Source organism: Dichotomopilus funicola (assembly GCF_033296635.1).
Source record: "Dichotomopilus funicola strain CBS 141.50 unplaced genomic scaffold C8A04scaffold_1, whole genome shotgun sequence".
Taxonomy (NCBI): domain Eukaryota; kingdom Fungi; phylum Ascomycota; class Sordariomycetes; order Sordariales; family Chaetomiaceae; genus Dichotomopilus; species Dichotomopilus funicola.
This window is the reverse complement of record NW_026944022.1, coordinates 515,726-534,577: the sequence shown is the minus strand read 5'-3', so window position 1 is coordinate 534,577 and position 18,852 is coordinate 515,726. Positions and strand designations below refer to the sequence as shown.

Sequence of the window (18,852 nt, the reverse complement as noted above, 5' to 3'; positions counted from 1 at the left end):
ACGAAGCGAGTGTCGTTCTTTTGAAAATCGAGTTGCAAACGCATGCAGGTACTTCAACGCGGATATTGTCCCGGTGATGGACGGGCCGGCAAAGCATTGAATTGAACCTGGACTTGAGGATGCCCAGCAAGACCCGCAGTGGAGCATTGGGCATCGGGACTTGGTGGGTCTGGTTGTGGGTCGTGTTTCTCAGGGGCATGGCCGGGCACCCCGGCAAAGACACGAGGGGCCAGCCATTCGTCCGACTTCTCCCGATTGCAACACCAAGAAAAGGCACGAGGGAGGGACACAGCTGGGACCGGAAGTTTGCCCATCGGGGGGTGCCCCGGACACAGCTTTGGGGAAGCGAGAAGGCTTCCAGAATAACAGAGGCTCGGGATGAAACAGGTCACACCCGTGTGTGATATTCCCTTGGCCAGCGGCCCGCCTCCACCGCCCTCAGACGAAACGAGCGGGCTGACTGTCGGTTGCTGCCCAACAATTGGCCGAGCTGTCGTCGGATTTCACGATGCTGCGACGGGCAGAGGCGTGTGCCTTGCGCGCTAAGCGCGGGCAAGCTCCTGCTCGCGATGGGGGCGTCTGAAGTCCCTCTCCTTGCTCATGCCCCCACACCTCCAAACCACGAAGCCCCCTTCCAGGGTAACGGAAGAAGAGACTCCTATCTCAGTAGCAGAGGTTGAGCAAGCGAGACGAGAGGGAAATGAAAAGTTTGCCATCCAACCGCAGGAACTCGGCATCTGGTTTGATCTTCTTTGCCCTGTCCGTGGCCTTCGGCAGCTTCACCTTCTCGGGGCCTCGTACCCGCCAAGTTGTTCGAGGTTGGCCAGGGCGAGTGTACGGATTCGTGCGAAGTACTTTGCACATGCTCATTTCATCAATGCCGCCGCGGTAGCCGTAGCCGTCCCAGCCCAGCACCGCTCTCCACACGCACGCCGGCCCGGTAATCGGCCTGTCGGCTATGGGACGGCCTTTTTTCAACATCTCTCTCTCCCGCTGTGCCTCACAACGTTCCGAGTATCGGACACGGCGGAGAATGTCGGAAGCACATGAAAGCAAGCTTCGCGAGGATCTGCTGTATTCGCACGATGGCGGGTGTACTATGTAGGACCCAGCTTATAGCAGGCTGGCAAAACACCAACATTTGCTGTGTTCATGCTCAGGACAAGGGTGCTATCCCAAAACACCAGCGGTGGCTGGCGAGGCTTCCCCAGACTCCACAATCTCCAGACAACAGGGCCAAGAAACGGTTCGGCAGGGCTCCCGGGGACTGTGCATGCCACGCTCCACCGTCCCCGCGAGGTTCGAGAACTTCACCGCTTCCCTTCCCCGGTTAACGGCAATGACCCCGGGCACAGCTGACTACACTCTGTTCCTCATCACCAAGCCACCCCCAGACTTTTAGATACAACATATCCATAGCCTGCAGCACGCTTCAGAGCCAAGAAGCGGGAACCAAGCCCTGTCTTAAATGACGGGATGGGCCAAGAGCGATGGTCCTGCTGCATGTTTGTCGGGCAAATTGCTATACTATGTAGATCGAGATTTGCTGTCTCTAAAAAAGGTCAACACCGAACCTCTGTCCGGTGTATGACCTCGCGACTGGTCGCCAGTAGCCTCGGTATTGTCGATCTCGGTAATCTACAAGATCACACATCGGAGATGGAGGGGGTTTGGTGATGAAAGGAACTGATGATGAGAAGTTGAAGCGGGGGTATCCGTGGTGAATGAGTCAATATTCCCCAGTTTCGACCCGCCCGATGGGACTCTCTTCCACCCCACTCACCTCCATGACTGACATCAAGAGATCGGTGGCTTTGGGTCTGTGCCTTGTTAAGCACGTGAAACACGTGAAGCGCGGCGAAAGGTGGAAGATTGAGAAATAGCCGCGCCCCGATTCTCCTTACTCGTTACTTGTCCGGCACTTTCCGGTTCATCCAGTCAAGGTCCCCCTTTTTCACAGCCACGGCTGGTTGACTTCGTCGATTGCCTGCTTGGGTCTCACAGGGACTCGAATTATTCTCAAGATCCTGTTCAAATTACACGTAGAAAGCTATCGCTACAGGGGCGTGTTGATACGACCTAGACTCTCTGTCCTGCTGACGGGCAACTCGCTCTAGCCGCCGAAATGTTTAAGCATCACCCATGACAACATCGTCGACATCGTCGTCTCCTTCTATCACCATCCCCTTGGCGTTCGGTACCCCCACCAGAATCTTGCCTCTGGGTACTCTCACATCCCGAACTTTCATACACCCAAACACGTTGAGCTCCCTCAAGTTGGGGCAGCTGCGGAATATGGAACCAACCACAAAGTCGGTTACCTCTTCACAGAAGCTAATCTCCAGTTTCTCCAACGCCTCGTACACCTTCTCCCCGGCCCCGGCGCGAAATACTTCCTCGAACGCCTGTGCTTCTATGTGTCGGCAGCCGTGGACGTTCAGTTCACGTAACTTAGCACCTGAATGATCCATCAGTTCGCGAAACCCGCCGGAACACAGGCCAAGCCCGTCCGGGTTCTCACGCGGGTGCGCTGAGTCCAGCTGGCGACACTTTTGTAGGTCAAGCCACACCAAGCCAGGGTTGGCCCACCCGCGGAAGAGTCGAACAAACCCAGCATCGGTCATCTCCTCGCTCTCGGTGATCCGCAGTTTAGATAGCTGCCGGCAGTGCGAGTGAAGCGCGTCGAGAAGTGTGTTGTCGGCGCCGGGCACGCGGGTGAGGGAGAGTGTTTCGAGATTGACGCCGAGGCGGGTGATCAGGTCGACATAGACATCCGAGTGTAGTTCATTGCGTAGATCAAGGCTGAGGTGCCGGAGTGTGCTGACCTGTGCGATAGACGCCACGCCAGCGCCGGTGACCTTTTGGTTGTGGCAGACTTTAAGGCGGGCAAGGAGTGGGCAGGTAGTAGGCATGAGAGCAAGCACTTCGTCGCTGAAGTGTTTGTCAGTGAAGTAGACACGCAGGGAGCGGAGAGAACCGCCCTTCTTTTGAAGGTACTCCTTCCACTTCCCCTCCGAGATTAGGTTGGCACCGTGAAGGTATAGATCTTCAAGGTCGATGTGCCGCGACATGAGATAATCGACGACTTCGTCTTTGAAGTGAATCCCGTTGCGGATCTAAAGTGGTGTCAGTGTTCTCCATCTTAAAAGTTGCGTAAGGGCTGATATCTCGAGGCCCGCTGTTTTCAACTAGGTCGACCTACCTTTAGTTTCTTGAGGCCAGGCACTGTCTGAAAGATCCGTATGAAGTCATTCGAGCTGAGCTTGGCTCCGTCGTATATTCGGACTTCCTCTGCGGCGGGCTGTAGAAAAAGAGTGAGGGTCCTCGAGTCGAGAAGGCGATGCTTAGAAAGCTTCCGCGCTATCTTGTCGATAATAGGCTCCGGAAGATCACCCAAGTCTTCAGCAAGGTCGATGTTCTTGGCCAAGGTTTCAATGCAAAGAGTCATCAGGCTCTTAGCACCGAGCGCGTAAGTCCCATCCAAAATATTGCTTTGCACTTGTCGTCGCCTGCCGACGGAACCGCCCGTGGCCCGCTTAGGCAGTGCCTTCTTCTTGGCGGCATCGCCCTTCTCAAGCTCCTTGCTACAAGGACCACAAAGTAACCCTCCCTCTGGCCCATTGCGGCTGTACGCGGTTACGGTGAAACGCTTCCCGCAGCTCGCACAGTTCTCCTGTTGCCCGGGCAAGGGCGCAGAGCTCTGAAGAAGAGCTCGGGCAAGATCGTCTTCGTCATCCGAGTCAAGACCGCGCTTCCGCTTCTGAAACTTTTTGCTAGCCTTGATCTTCTCCAGTACCTTCTGCTCTTTCTTCCGGGCTTCCTCGTCCCGCTGCGTTACCGTTCCCGCTGCTGAGCGCCTTGCTCGTGTGGCTGGTCTCGAACTGGTGGCCGGCGTGGGCGCATCAGTGGGTGGATCAACCGTGGCCGGTTCATCGTCCTGGGTGTTCTCATCGGTCTGTGCATCCCCGTTATTCTGAGCTTGCCTACGGCGGGCATCGGCATCCAGGCGGATCTGATGGGCCGAGATGTTGTGGGACTAGGGACAAGCCGATTAGCGATTGGAACAACATGTAGGAAGGGAACCAAAACTTACAGCCAAAAAATCAGTGAGAGCCGACTGTCTGCATTAAAGGATAAGCGGTGTCAGGAAAACGCTAGGATATTTGGAGGCATCGATCACATGCTAAGAATACACCTACGGGCCCATGATACGACGTTGCGGTCGCGTGTTTCGAGACCTACTTTTCGTTTAGTGAAATCGCCTTGGGTAATTCTATTGGGTACGGGAGCATACATTTTGGTAAGTTGGTATGAGAAGACGGTTTTGATGCGAGAGCCCTCAAGCGGTATTTCGGGATGAATACCTAAGTTTTCGGGTTTGGCGGAAAACGCAAATTTCGGAAAGTGGCCGATTGAGCCTCTGCTGCCTTGGTGGAAAGTGCACGGAGACACGTCTTGACGCGAAGAGGGGCAAATTGAAGAAAACCGCAACGCCAAAGCACCTGACCTGGGCCTAAGACAGTAAGGGGAGGAGAAGGGCACGGTGCGGCTAAGTAGACAAAGCACTAACCAAAGCAGGAAGAAGAAGTCGTCTTCTTGTCGAAACACTACATACGCAAGATACGCTAGGAAAGTTTCTCACAAAACCCTACAAAAAGACTTCGTGTAGTCTATAGGTCAACTAAGGGAGGCAAGGACCTGATTTGGTTGCCCGGTTGCCACTTACCAACGCAAGGAGGCATGATGGCATGTATGCACATTTGACATAATACTCACCAGGTAATGGTGGCAAGTTCTACGAAAAATTCAATCCACACATTCCATCTTCATCCTATCAAGTGGAAAGAGAAGAGGAACACAGTGTCGATAGTGTGGTCAAGATCCCCTTATTTTCCGAGCACATCTTCAGCAACCTTTCACAGACCAGGGACCATCCTGCCTTTGCCTGCTGCTGCCTGGGGCCCGAAATAAGCAAGCCATTAAAATTGATCCGCAAGTCATGTGCCTTCGCGTTTGAGGAAACGCGACCTCCACCCCCTTTCGCTGAATTCTACGCCCTTGCGTCGCAACCATCGAACATTTCTGCCCCACCAACTCGTTGACACTCTTTTCCGTAATCTCTCTCTCGGATTCTACGTCAGCAACTCCGCGAAGCAAGAAGTAACCCGCACCGTCTTCTTCCACTGCTAAAAACTGCTAAAAGTGTGGACAACCTTAGGCTGCAAGCTGGTGGTGTTGGCCCTGACTCCGGCACCCAACTTCTAGTCGTTCTCCTTTTTCTAGGGGGGAACAGCATTTTCATCTAGACTTCAAAGACCAATCCTTGATGATTTAATCAGGGTGCATCTTGAAACATATCGGTTTTCGCCCTTTCAACCCCAAGTCGTCGTCATGGTTCGAACGAGGCGGTCCCTAGCCGCGGCTGACGGCACTGCCGGTATGTGGCCTTCTCCGGCCTTTCTTGATTCCGGCTCCTCGCTTTTGAAAATGTGTCCGCTTTAGCTCGGGCTGTTTCCTTTGTTCTCTTTTAGTTTGTTTTTTGGGGCCTTGATTTTTTTCATTCCTTCATCACGATTCACGACTTTGTCTAATTCAATCATTAGTAGCACCTCCGCAGCCTCGCCCCTTGGATCCCGCTAAGCGGCCCAAAGGCCAGAGCAGCAGGTCAAGTGTGACGTCCGACTCACCGACTGTCTTTACCTCCGCCACCCCTTCCCTTCTTAGCGGAGTTACGACCCCTCTGACTAGCAATTCCGAGATGGCGACCCCAAAGGAGCCTCTGCAGCAGCCTTCGGGCCAGCGAGTCAATAGGATTGAAGTGGTACTCCCATCTACGAAGATACCACTGCATCGAAACCGCGACAATAGTCTTTTGGCCATGGGCACGAAGCGGAAACGCTCCGTGGTTCAGGATAGCGAGGAAGAATTCTCGGACAGTTCCCCGGATGCGGCCATGGCTCGGAAACTACAGGCGGAAGAGTATGCCCCCGCCGAAAACGTTGACAAGCCTTCTGTTTCTGAATCTGGCCCCTCAACTCGACGTCGCGCCGCTGCTCCGCCTGCCGCTCGTCCATCGCGACCCGCTAGCTCTTCTAAGATCCGAAACAAAAGACGGGCCGTCGCCGTACCAGATTCCGAAGGCGAACAAAGCGATCTTCAGCAACCCTCAGATGAGGATGAGAGTGACGATGAGCCTTTGCGGAGATCGCGGGCCACTGTCAGAAAAGCTTCTACGACCAAACCTGGGGCACCACCCGCCCAAGCACGAGGATCGCACAATAAGAAGCCCCAGGAGGATGCGGCACTCCCCGACAGTGATGATCTGTCAGATGATGACGCCAGTGTTAGCGCCTTTGGGTCCGACTACCTGATCTCGGACAGTGATCTTTCCGACGCTGGGGACGATGGCCGTGCCGATCCTGACGCTGGCGGAGCCCCCGACGGCAACCTCGTGGACAACGACAACGGCAACAATGATGACCATTTAGCCGCACTAGACACGGCCTTTCAGGCCGCGATGGCCCACCGCCGCGGCCTCCGAGACGCGATGACCCAGCGCCGCGCCTACCGCGCCCAGGCTGACCAGCGTCGTGTCAAGATCAGCCGGATTCGCTTAGAAACGCACCACCCAGAACTTACCACTATGTGGAAGGAACTAGAAGACATGCCTGTTTTGAAAGCTGGCAAAGCAAATCAACCAAAATCCATCTCTCGCCACCTTAAGCCCTTTCAGCTTGAGGGCTTAGCTTGGATGATGGCGATGGAGAAGACAAAGTGGAAGGGCGGCCTGCTCGGCGATGAGATGGGCCTCGGCAAGACTATTCAGGCCGTCTCCCTCATCATGTCTGACTTTCCGGCCAAAAAGCCCTCGCTAGTATTAGTTCCTCCCGTCGCCTTGATGCAGTGGATGACGGAAATCGAGTCCTACACGGACGGAACTCTGAAGACGCTCGTCCTCCACGGAACCAACTCCAAATCGAAAAACCTCACGGCTAAAGACATCAAGAAGTACAATGTCATCATCATGTCTTACAACAGCCTAGAGTCGATGTACCGCAAGCAGGAGAAGGGCTTCAAGCGCAAGGGCGGCCTATTCAAAGAAAAGTCAATCATCCACCAAACCAGCTTCCACCGTGTGATTCTCGACGAGGCTCACTGCATCAAAACGAGAACGACCATGACAGCCAAGGCCTGTTTTGCCCTCAAGGTCACCTACCGCTGGTGCCTATCTGGCACCCCTCTCCAAAACCGCATCGGCGAGTTTTTCTCCCTGATTCGCTTCCTCAACATCCGCCCTTTTGCCTGCTACTTGTGCAAGCAGTGCCCTTGCTCCACACTGGAGTGGCAGATGGACGACGACAACAGATGCACAGGTTGTGGCCACGGTGGCATGCGCCATGTATCCGTTTTCAACCAAGAATTGCTCAACCCCATTCAAAAGTTTGGCAATCGGGGCGTTGGCGCCGCGGCCTTCCAGAAACTGCGTATTATGACGGATCGAATCATGCTTCGCCGTCTCAAGAAAGACCACACGGATTCAATGGAGCTTCCAGTGAAGGAGATTAACGTGGAGCGCCAGTTTTTTGGCGAAGAGGAGAACGATTTTGCCAACAGTATCATGACGAATGGTCAACGCAAGTTCGATACTTACGTCGCCAGCGGCGTCCTCCTCAACAACTACGCCAACATCTTTGGTCTCATTATGCAGATGCGCCAGGTAGCTGATCACCCAGACCTGATCCTGAAGAAGAACAGCGAGGGCGGTCAAAACATACTCGTGTGCAGCATTTGCGACGAGCCAGCCGAGGACGCGATCCGGTCCCAATGCAAACACGACTTCTGCCGTATGTGCGTCAAGAGCTACCTGAACTCGACGACAGAGCCGAACTGTCCGCAGTGTCACATCCCACTGTCCATTGACCTCGAGCAGCCTGAGATGGAGCAGGACGAGGTCCAGGTCAAAAAATCGTCTATCATCAACCGGATTAAAATGGAGGATTGGACGTCGTCCTCCAAGATCGAGCTACTCGTGCACGAGCTCCACAAGCTCCGCTCCGACAATTCGTCACACAAGTCCATCATCTTCTCCCAGTTCACGACCATGCTGCAGCTGATCGAGTGGCGTCTGCGTCGTGCCGGTATCACAACTGTGATGCTTGATGGCAGCATGACCCCTGCTCAACGGCAGGCGTCGATTCAGTATTTCATGACCAATGTCGACGTCGAGGTCTTTCTAGTTTCACTCAAGGCTGGCGGCGTAGCACTGAATCTTACCGAGGCTTCTCGGGTTTTCATCGTCGACCCCTGGTGGAATCCTGCGGCGTATGTATTATTGCCATCACACCTCTTGCCAGCCCCCAACTTGACCTCCCTTCTCGTCACACCCTGCGGCACATAATGCTAACCCAAAGTTTGAAACAGTGAATGGCAGTCTGCTGACCGGTGCCATCGTATTGGGCAAACCCGTCCATGCACCATCACCCGCCTGTGTATTGAGGACTCCGTTGAGAGCCGTATGGTCCTCTTACAAGAGAAGAAGACAAACATGATCAACTCTACCATCAATGCTGATGATGCGGCGATGGACTCGCTCAGCCCGGAGGATCTGCAGTTCCTCTTCCGCGGCAGCTGATTCCTTCTTCCTTCCCACTGGACAAGGTCTCCCTCATCGATCTGGGTTGTATTGCTCGGGCTTACGCTCGCTTTTCGTTTTAACTTTGCTCCTGGGGCCATTTTTACTAGCACTTGTTCACTAGCGCATTAGATCATCCCCCCCCCGGTGCCCCCGAGGCCAATATTGAGTGCCAAGGGGATTACGAAGGTCATGTCGGGGGATGGATATGTATGGGATATACGGAGACAAGGTTGCGGAGTTGGGGGTTTTCATTTCCTCAGCGCGACGTTCTATTTTTTGCTCTAGGTCAAGAAGGCAGAACAACGTGGATGGCGGGGGTCAGGTGGTTGTTGAGTCGGTTAGGCGACTTTGCATGTTAAGGAATCTCCTGGGTGGCACCAGGTTATGTAAATGTACATCCTATAGATAACTTTCTAAAACTGATTTGTAAACGACTGAGCTCTTTATGAACCCGCCCTTTCTCGAGCTCGAGGGGCTCGTTTAGGTTTTCCATCTCAGCCCATCCATACAAGTATCTCCGAATTTCCATCCCAGCCGCTTCTCATTCAGAAATGGGTGACCACCTGCGGTCGAGGTGCTGCGGGGTGCGTTTCAACACACACCTAAGTCCCCACACAGTGGTGGGGACCACCAACTCAGCTTGCGCACGCCAAGATTCCGAAACTGCGGGGTTAATCAGCGCGCCAGTAGCCCTGAAAATGGAGCCCCCTAGGGCGATTCCCCAGCTTTTAGCGATTGGGCGAGGGGCTTCATGGAACATTGGAAGGACCGAGCGATCAACCTCAAGGCGTCGTCATCAAGCGTTGCTCAGCATGCCGAGGATGGAAAGGAGCTGGAGCTAAGGTCCCCCTTTTCATTCCTTTTGCCAAAAAAAAAACCGGGAACTTGAAAACTCCAGGGGTCTTTTTTATCTTGTACCGTTCTTTGCTGTGGGTTCATCCCATCTACATCTTAAACAGTGCTGCCGTAGCTAGACATTCTCGAAGTCTTAACCAGCTAGCGTGGACGCTATCATCATTACTTAGTATCTTTTCTGTTGTCTCGAATAGGTACTACGTACGGCCGGAGACACAGCCATAGGGGCGCCTCGATTATCGATTTGACAACACTTGAGCTCCCTGGCTAAGCTTCGCTTCGTACCCGACCGGAAACAGGACCGGTGCTAGGCGGCGCAGTGCAATGGGGAGCTGTTAGTTTCGACTACAGTTAACGACCTCCTACCTGCTACTTTCGACCCAGGCACCAAAGAAGATGCGTCTTGACTTCCTGGCGCTGGTCGTTCTGGCCAGCGCATCGACCCTCACCCCCAATGTTCTACCGTTGATCGTCCGAAACCCATACCTGAGCACCTGGTTATACAACGCCCGCGATGCGCCGTGGGAGAATTGGCCGGTGTTCTATACTGGAGCCCATGTAGGAAAATGATTTCAATTACTGTTATTATTGAGTCCCTATTTGCCCGCGTGCTAAAACGTTCTCGATCGCAGGTCGGTTTCTCCGTCATGGTCTCCGTCCCAGAGACCGGCAAAGTCTATCCTCTCCTCGGGCGGCCCCATGACTCCCTCCGGCACGACCATGAACATTACCAAGTGGGGTACCCCGAATATCTCGGTGCGGCTTTCGATGCGTCAACGACGAACTTGACGTATCAAGTGTCTGGGACATCGTCCGATAAGAATGCTCGGCTAACGCTGTCATTCTTATCTCCAATCACCCCGTCATCCACGTTCCGACAATCGATCCCAGCGGCCTACCTAACTGTGATCGTCGAGGGATGTCTTGATGTTAACATCTACACCGACACCAACGGCGAATGGGTTACGGGAAATCGAGGCAACGAGGTACAATGGGAACTGCACAAGCACCGCCGCTCCGGGAACGAGAGTAGTGGCAGTAATGCAAATGCGGTGCTCAAGACTTGGAAGGTCTCGAGGCTTCATGAACAGCTCTTTACTGAGTTTGCAGACCGCTCCGAATGGGGAACATTACATTTCACTGGACCCGCTGATGTTTACCATCAAAGCGGGACATCCGCGCTCCTGCGCCAGCACTTTGCAGAGAAAGGCGTGTTGAAGAACGAAGTCGACCAGAAGTTCCGCTCGGTTATGGACCAGGAACCCGTGTTTGCCTTCGCCAAGTCGTTCAAGTTAGGTGACAAGAAAGGGAAATGTCACAGGAAAACGGAGAGCGTCACCTTCACCTTCGCCCTCATCCAAGATCCGGTGGTCCAGTTCGCAAGAGCAAAGGGGTTAACACACATGAAGCCACTCTGGGAATCACATATCTCCAACCCCAACGAGCTGATCAAGTACCACTACAATGACTTTGAAACCGCTGTAACACTTGCCAAGAACTACTCGGACTCGCTTGCCGTCGATGCGTACCGCTCCGGCTCGCAAGACTACCAGGACATCGCCGCGCTCTCGGCCCGCCAGGTTCTGGGTGCTACCCAGTTCTCCGGAACGCCAGACAACCCTATCTTGTTTCTAAAAGAGATTTCATCCAACGGCAATTTTCAGACCGTAGATGTCATCTTCCCGGCCTTTCCCTTCTTCCTGTACACCAATCCGCAGTGGCTGGCGTACCTGCTGGAACCACTACTTGAGCATCAGCTGAGCGGCCAATATCCGAACGACTACAGCATGCACGATCTCGGATACCATTTCCCCAATGCGACAGGTCATTCGGACGGGAGGGACGAGTATATGCCCGTCGAGGAGTGTGGGAACATGCTCATCATGGGCCTCGCGCTCGCCAATGCGCTTCGCTACGATACGGAGCCCGCCTTCGCGAAAGCAATGGTGAGCAGCGAGGCAGGAGAATTGACGTCCTTTGCCAAATGGCAAGGTCATGTCGACAAGCACGGTTTTGATGTGTCACGAACTCAGGAGTCTGAAGCAACCACTACCAAGGCCACAGGGCGCAAGACCGCTGAAAAGTGGCTCTCTCGCTCGTACAAACTCTGGTCTAAGTGGACAGGTTACCTCGTCCGTGAGTCACTCATCCCGCACAATCAGCTCTGCACCGACGACTTCGCCGGCTGGCTAGCCAACCAGACGAATCTCGCGCTCAAGGGCATTGTTGGGATCAGGGCCATGAGCGACATCGCGGACCTAGTCGGCCAGGACGAAGATGCGAAGCGCTACAAGGACATCGCCGATAACTACATCGACAAGTGGCAGGAGTATGGCATATCACGCGACGGGACGCACGCCAAGTTGGCATACACGTGGTACGGCTCATGGACCACCATCTACAACTTGTACGCCGACTCGCTCCTATGCTTCCACGTTGAGGATGAGAACAAAGCCGGGAACGGTCGCATCGGAAGAGTCGGCCAGAAGCCGATCGGAGGCGACATTGGGAAGGAGACGGCATTTATCCCCGACAAGGTTTACCAGATGCAGAGCGACTGGTATCATGCCGTGTTGCAAAAGTTCGGCCTACCCCTTGACTCAAGGCACTTGTACACCAAGAGCGACTGGCAGTTCTTTGCGGCGGCGGTAACGGGAAGGGAAACCCGGACGGAGATCCTGACGGCCGTGGCACGGTGGGTGAATGAGACTGTCGTTGGTATGTTTATTCCTCCCTGTTGCTTACAGCACACAGTACCCCAGCGCGTGAACATATATTTGAACAAGACTGATGGCCTCGTAGATCGACCGTTCACCGACTTGTACGAAACTGAGGGCGATGGGAACTTCCCTAACAACATTCGTTTCATGGCTCGGCCGGTCGTAGGCGGCCACTTTGCCTCTTTAGCACTGGAGCGAGCTTGTGGTGGAAAGGCTGTCGAGGCGCTGCGGTTCTTGGACGAGAAACCTCCAGCTGCGCTCAATGTCGATAAGGTGCTTCAAGGGGAGCGGAATGTTGGGATGGGCGGTGATGACGAGTGGGAGGATCTCTAGGAGAGCGCCGGGTGATTTTGTACGTTGCTTTGTACGATAATGAGGGTGTCGCTAGCGGTCGACAGTATTAGGGCTTGTTGCTTCAGCTCCCACAGGAACCCCCCGCGACCCGTATGACAAACATATTGAAGCCTGAGTGTGGTTTTCCCATTTGCCACCCACGCATTGCCCCCGCATTGTTATAAGCTCTTCAACATTATTCACTCAGCGTTCCTGTCCCGGACAGCCAGGGCGACCAATTGTCAGTTGGGATTTATGTTCTTGTGGACAAGAATGCGTTTCGGGCATGATTGGCTAAAAGAAGTTGGGTTGCAGGTCTCAGAGGCTCTAATGAACCCGATTCTAGGTTATTTGTCATTTCTTGGTATTAAAATCATGGGCATTGAAAACCGCCCTCTTTCCGATTCCTGAAAGCAGAGTTCCTCATGTTGCTGAAAGGAGGGAGCGCAGAGTTGAATGTTTGCGAGCTGTGAATATCGAGCGCCAAGCCTCATTCCAGCAGCTGACTAACTAGCTCGATCAGGCTAGCTCCCTCTCTCCCAGCTGGCTTCATCTTAACTGCTGCGTATGCAATAACAAGAAGAACAAGGGCAAAAGCGCGACGGGTAACGTGGTTTGCATGCATCGTTCTCGCCTCCAAAAATTTCGCCCTTCTCTTCTTTTCTCTCCCTACCGTGCTGAGATTGAGCTCGCCATTCACCGAAGCATTTTCTTGCACCACCCTGAGTTTCTTTGTTGTTTCCCATTGGCGGATACCCGCATTGGGAAGAGCCTGATAATTCAGGTGTTGCAGTCAAATAATTTCCCGGGAGCCTGGTTGTTTTTCCGTTCTCCCTCAAACCACACAGCACACCACTTCCCCAGCTCCGCTCCACTTCGTAAAGTCGAGCAGCTCCTTTCAACCTTCTTCTTTCCTTTCCATTCCCATCCAACCGAACCACGCCTCCCATTTATCAGCCGTCATGGCGACTACTTCGATGGATTACGAGGCCACTGGCGAACGCTATGACGGTAAGCGCGCAGCCTTCCCTCTCTCTCCACCCGCGGCCACGATTGCGACACGCGTGCTTTGCGGCTAGCATCCATGTCGCCACCACCACTCATCACGAATCCTGCATCTGCAATCAGTCATTACTAACTCGCTGGGACTAGATGATGGCCCCCGCTACGAGCGCGACCGTAGTGCGTCTCCGCGCCGCGACGATGGCCACGATTCTCGTCGTCGCTCCATGTCTCCCAACGGTAACGACCGGTACGTTGCACGCGCCCGCAGACAATCACGTAGCGATTGATCACAGCCTAGACATACTCGCAATAATAGTAGCCACCTGCTGACTTACCATATCCTCCAGCGCTCCGATCAAGAGCGACAGCGGTAAACAGGATGACGATGGCGCCAGCAACCCAGGCTCCAACCTGTTCGTGACCGGCATTCACCCCCGCCTGGAGGAGTCGGAGATCACTCGTCTTTTTGAGAAATATGGTGAAGTTGAGAAGTGCCAGATCATGAAGGACCCTCACTCCGGCGAGTCGCGTGGCTTTGGCTTCGTCAAGATGGTCACTTCTGAGCAAGCCGAGGCTGCTATCGAGGGTCTGCGCGGCGAGGTAATTGAGGGCCGCACCCTTAACATCGAGAAGGCGCGCCGTGTCCGCCCGCGCACCCCGACACCCGGCAAGTATTTTGGTCCCCCCAAGCGTGGTGAGTAATAACCCAAGCATCCCCCCCTCGCCTACGTCTGAATCGTCCACGACTAAAAAGATGACAGACCCCCGTGGTGGAGGAGGTCGTTTCGAGGACCGCCGACGTGGTGGAGGTTACGGTGGCGGTGGCTATGGTGGAGGTTACGGTCGTGATGACTCGTACCGCGGTGGTCCACGTGGCTATGGCCGCGAGGACCGCGGCTATGACCGTGGATATGACCGTGGCTACGACCGTGGCTATGGTGGCAGTGGTGGCGGCGGTGGTGGTGGCGGACGGGACTACCGCGAGGACCGAGGCTATAGCCGCGAATACCGTGAGGACCGTGGCGGCTACGAGCGTCGTGAGCGCGGAGATGAGGCCTACGGCAGCCGAGTTGACCGTTATGGTAGCGGTGGTCGTGAGGACCGCGACCGTAGCTATGGTGGCCGTGGTGGTGATGACCGTCGTGGTCCTAGCTATGACCGTGAGCGTTACGACCGCCCGAGCGACCGCGACTCCCGTCCTCGCGAGTCCGCCCCCAGTGGCACTGGAGGCTACGGTGATGCCGCTCCTCGTGCTGATACCCGCGAGCCCTATGGTAACCCCCCTTCCGAGCTCCCGCTTTGCCATTTGGTAACAACAAGTAATAACTGATTGCAGCAGGTGGCCGTTAAACCATCCGTCCCGATTCCGAAATTTGCTAAGTATGGCTGCATATGCCAGCTGACCGAGTCACAGCACGGGTTTCCTTTTTTCTCTCTCGTTTTTGCGTTTGGCATGGGCACAGAATTCGGATATCCCAAAAATTCGATCGGTTGGAGTTCACGGCAGGCATATGGGGGGTTTAAACGGCCCTGTTTCGGCACATCGCCTTTCATCAGACTGGTTCCCTAGATCGTTAAGCCATGTATGGTGCGGCACTCGACATTCTCGATGGCAAATGGGACCTGGCTCAATCTGCAGCAGTTACTGGCCGACCTTTTTTTTCAGGCGCCCGTTCAAAACTGTCCCTTCGCTTCCTTCAGTTGGATCGGAAAACGGGGTAGATGGGAGCCGCCTCTGTACGATTATTTTTCTCTCTTTGCGCCTTTACGCTACTGCGGCACATCACATCACATACCCGTGACGACTCTGCAACAGCAGCAACTTTCTCATCGCCGGGGGGAGGCTTTCTCTTCCGTAGTCGACATGATACGAAGACAACCATCAACCCACAACAGGTCCTAATTGTGACAAAAATTCAACACGCGCCTAATGAATCCGCTTCGAATACGTGGAAGCGCCTTTCTCAGATCGGCCGGCAAACTATCGGCCCGTTCAGGAAACAAAACAAACACGGCCTGTTGCCCCGACCTTGTAAACTGCGACTGTCGCTCGCCTCATCCGCTCGTTGATTCTCGTCGTCCATCATTTTGCAACCCTCGATCCCGTCGTCCCTTGCGTGAATTTTGCAACTCGCTCACTGCCCGCGCCTTCGTCCCCTCCGCCTAATCCCATTCCGTGAATGGTGACGACGTCGAACGGTCTAATTCAACTCGCCTCACTTAACTTTTGCGGTGGCCGGCATTTGGCTCCGGCATGAAAGCATTACATTACACCGGCTGGCTGAATCAGGTAGGGAATTTTTCAGTACAAAAATTACTAACGTCTTTGTTCTAGTTCATTCCGGTGTGCATCGTAATGCAGAGGGGCTGTACTAGGCGGGTCCCTATTCGAACGGATTTCGCATTGCGAAAGGAGTGCAGCCTATTACTGTCTCTCTGTTTTCACTTCTCGTCCTGGCCTGATGTCTGCCCAGCGAACAGTCCCGCGTAGGGCTGATATGCACCTATGTATTCAAGATGCGACACAAATTGGCGTTAGGCGTTACATGCCTTACCTTCGGGCTATGGCGTGTTTAACCCCTAGCTTTTGCGTGCGACGGGACTGTCGCGTGCCTCTCCCGTTCCCTGGGTCCGGCTCAGCCGGTTGGGAGCATGCCGTTATCGGGCTGCTTGGGATGGTGCAGGAGGATTCGCCCGATCTCTTCCCATCGATCTAGGGATCTCGGCCGCATCCGAGAGATGCGATTGCCACGGCGGGAAGGCAATGATTGCGGCCGTTCCATACACACCCGCTCGGTCAACCCCTTAGTCTCAGTCTATTGTGGGGAGGTCGGTACCGGCCGGCTGGGTCAGGTGTGAGTTGGGCCCGGTGAGTTGGGCCCGGTGAGTCGGGTCTAGGTGGGTCCTTGTTGTGTTTGACTTCATTTTTCTTGACATGTTGAATGTCCTTGCCCGATTCACCATTTCTTAAAGGATCAAGCGATCCTTCTTCTAGTTTCCTCTTTTCTTCAACCCTCACAAGCCCACCAGGCACAGGGCAATATGGTCTGAGGCAATGACAGGTATCACCGCATACCATTTCAACCAAGATAGTCCATAGAAATAGGATACTGAAATACTACCAACCGGCTCTGGCCTGTTTTTGCTGCCCCAATATCAAGTCGTATATGACACGAGTCGGCGGACCTGACGGGCAAAGAACGTCGGCCAGGGGAGGGCATCAACTGTTCCCTCACGAGAAAGCGAGAACAAAATCCGAGCACAAACAAGAGCGAACCGTTACGGGAATTTTCTTCAATAGGATGACAAATTGACAACCCCGTTCCTTTACGTACATCCCACCTACATTCCCAAGCCGAGTCTCCCGTCGGGAGGATTGTGATACCGGCCGAGAAAGTGGGGAGGGGGGTCTGGAGCGCAAAGCTTGTGCCGGAGATAAGACGGTGCGTTGGCCCCGATCCCCGAAATGACATTCCAAAAAGGAAAAACAAGTCCGAACCAAAGAAGGATCATTCTGTGGTTTCAGTGGACAAGTCAAGGTTGAATTAAGGCACGAAAAGTGTGACAGCGCCCACAGGTTAAGTTCAATGTAACTTCAGTCATGTTCAGGAAAGTGGGGAAGTCATTTGGAGGAGGGTGAAGTGATGACGAGGCTGCGTCGGTTTCGGTTAAGCACTCGAGAAGTGTAGGAAGAGACTGGAACCGAGCATGGCGCCTCGTCGGCCTTGCTTTTTTTACTTTGGTGAGTCAAAAATCAAGGCCGATAAACCGCCATTGCAGACTTTGTGTAACCACTCCCCTTGTTGGGGTAAGTTAGGGCTTGAGGCGGACCTCCCTGGCTAAGCGGATCTGTTTGTTGAAGTTATCACGGATGGCCTGGATACAAGCTGTTTGCGAAGGTTTGTAAGCATTCAGTAGACAGTGTAAAAGATACTGTGGTAAATATGGTTTCAAAGGATATTGGCCAGGTATGCCCGTTGGCCATTAAACAACTCCGCTTCCTCCTCGGAGAGTTAACCCTCGAATTCTGATGAAAGACAGCGACAAGTGTCCGTGACATCTGCCGGCAACAAACATGGGCTAAAGGTCGAGGTCGAGGCCCATGCGATGGGCCGGGAGAGGTTTGCTTTGCTTGATCATGGGCCAATCAACAACCGACATTATTAATGGACGGATAGAACTTGCCGAGAGAGCTGTTTCCGAAGCCGGAAGCGGAATCGCCTTGTCTCCCGACGCAACCACCGCGTTGAGTTCAAATGACTCCCTTGTTTGTGCAGGAGTTGCGAGCCCGGCCGAGAGCTTCTTAAATAGGCAGCTTGAGTGTAGGTACCTAGCCTTGGTGGTAGTTACTAGTTAGTGACCTGTCTTTCCACGAGGCAGCCAAGCCGCGTGGTGCGCGACATGCCTAAAAATTCCAGAAGGCAGGTCGCGAGAATGATGGCCAATGACACAAATTGAAATGGAGCCAAGAGGTCAATTCCCTGTTATGTCCGTGGTCTCGAGAGCGGTGAGTGGGCCGGCAACTTTCTTGACACTCACCAAGCGCAGGGGCCGCAATAGGCGAAGCCAAGAGAAGGCTTCGTTTTTTCTTTTCAAGCCCGAGAAGTCCCCACAGCCGCCGGCGTTAGAAACCGCCGTGCGCCGATGGGCTGGCGCGCCCACATCCCATTTCATCTATGTCATGTCGCCAGCGCTAGTGTTAAGCTTTCGAACGTTACACTCGGCCGACCATGCATGAGGTTGCTGGGGAGGGGTGAGGTGAAGAGGAAGGAACGGGGGCGGGCAACCACGGAAACAAAATGGGGTTGTTGGTCAAGTTCTCCGGGCGCCTTCCCGAGTTCTGCATTTTTTTTATTTCCTTTCGTTTTATCTTAGCCGTGTTCCCCTCCATGATTCTGTTGGGCTATTTGTCTACTATTTCGTGATAGAATCCGGAGGGCAACCCTGACGGCCATTCTCTCGCTCGCTTGTTCCTCGTTCCCTGGTCGTGCTCTCCACCGACCGCTGTGATTTCGCATGTCCATCACGTTAATATCATTGCGCCGCCCCGTCATACCAATAGAAGGAATAACGGAGGACTTGTCACAAGCGTCTGCACCAGCATTTCTATCAGCGTCCGCGCCCGCTCCCGCACCACGGGCCCCTCGCTGCTCCCCACTTGAACCACACAAGCCGCCTCGGCCCAGGACCTGCACGCCGTGACCCATGGCCGCATAAAGCAGCCGGTATTACCGAATCAACGACGCCTTGCTCTCTAACGAGCCCGGGACCTACTAACCAGCAAACCGTACGTTGAAAGGGGTC

General features: G+C 54.2%; 4 protein-coding genes across 4 annotated transcripts; 3 read left to right on the top strand and 1 right to left on the bottom strand.

The window, feature by feature from the left end:
• Window positions 1-2,129: 2,129 nt before the first annotated feature.
• On the bottom strand, window positions 2,130-4,742 carry C8A04DRAFT_33608 (uncharacterized protein; the record flags this gene model as incomplete). Its single annotated transcript, XM_062782523.1, has 6 exons — window positions 2,130-3,116; window positions 3,203-4,036; window positions 4,094-4,121; window positions 4,200-4,238; window position 4,648; window positions 4,727-4,742. 6 exons carry the CDS (start codon window positions 4,740-4,742, stop codon window positions 2,130-2,132), a joined length of 1,905 nt encoding a protein of 634 aa, XP_062641459.1.
• Window positions 4,743-5,391: 649 nt separating this feature from the next.
• Window positions 5,392-8,632, top strand: C8A04DRAFT_23880 (SNF2 family N-terminal domain-containing protein; the record flags this gene model as incomplete). The annotated part of the gene is made up of 3 exons (XM_062778858.1): window positions 5,392-5,437; window positions 5,604-8,322; window positions 8,422-8,632. 3 exons carry the CDS (start codon window positions 5,392-5,394, stop codon window positions 8,630-8,632), a joined length of 2,976 nt encoding a protein of 991 aa, XP_062641458.1.
• A 1,254-nt stretch (window positions 8,633-9,886) lies between these two features.
• C8A04DRAFT_33606 (uncharacterized protein) lies at window positions 9,887-12,543 on the top strand (the record flags this gene model as incomplete). Its single annotated transcript, XM_062782522.1, has 3 exons — window positions 9,887-10,048; window positions 10,123-12,208; window positions 12,293-12,543. 3 exons carry the CDS (start codon window positions 9,887-9,889, stop codon window positions 12,541-12,543), a joined length of 2,499 nt encoding a protein of 832 aa, XP_062641457.1.
• A 962-nt stretch (window positions 12,544-13,505) lies between these two features.
• On the top strand, window positions 13,506-14,878 carry C8A04DRAFT_23878 (uncharacterized protein; the record flags this gene model as incomplete). Its single annotated transcript, XM_062778857.1, has 4 exons — window positions 13,506-13,554; window positions 13,696-13,795; window positions 13,896-14,242; window positions 14,310-14,878. 4 exons carry the CDS (start codon window positions 13,506-13,508, stop codon window positions 14,876-14,878), a joined length of 1,065 nt encoding a protein of 354 aa, XP_062641456.1.
• Between the last annotated feature and the right edge of the window lie 3,974 nt (window positions 14,879-18,852).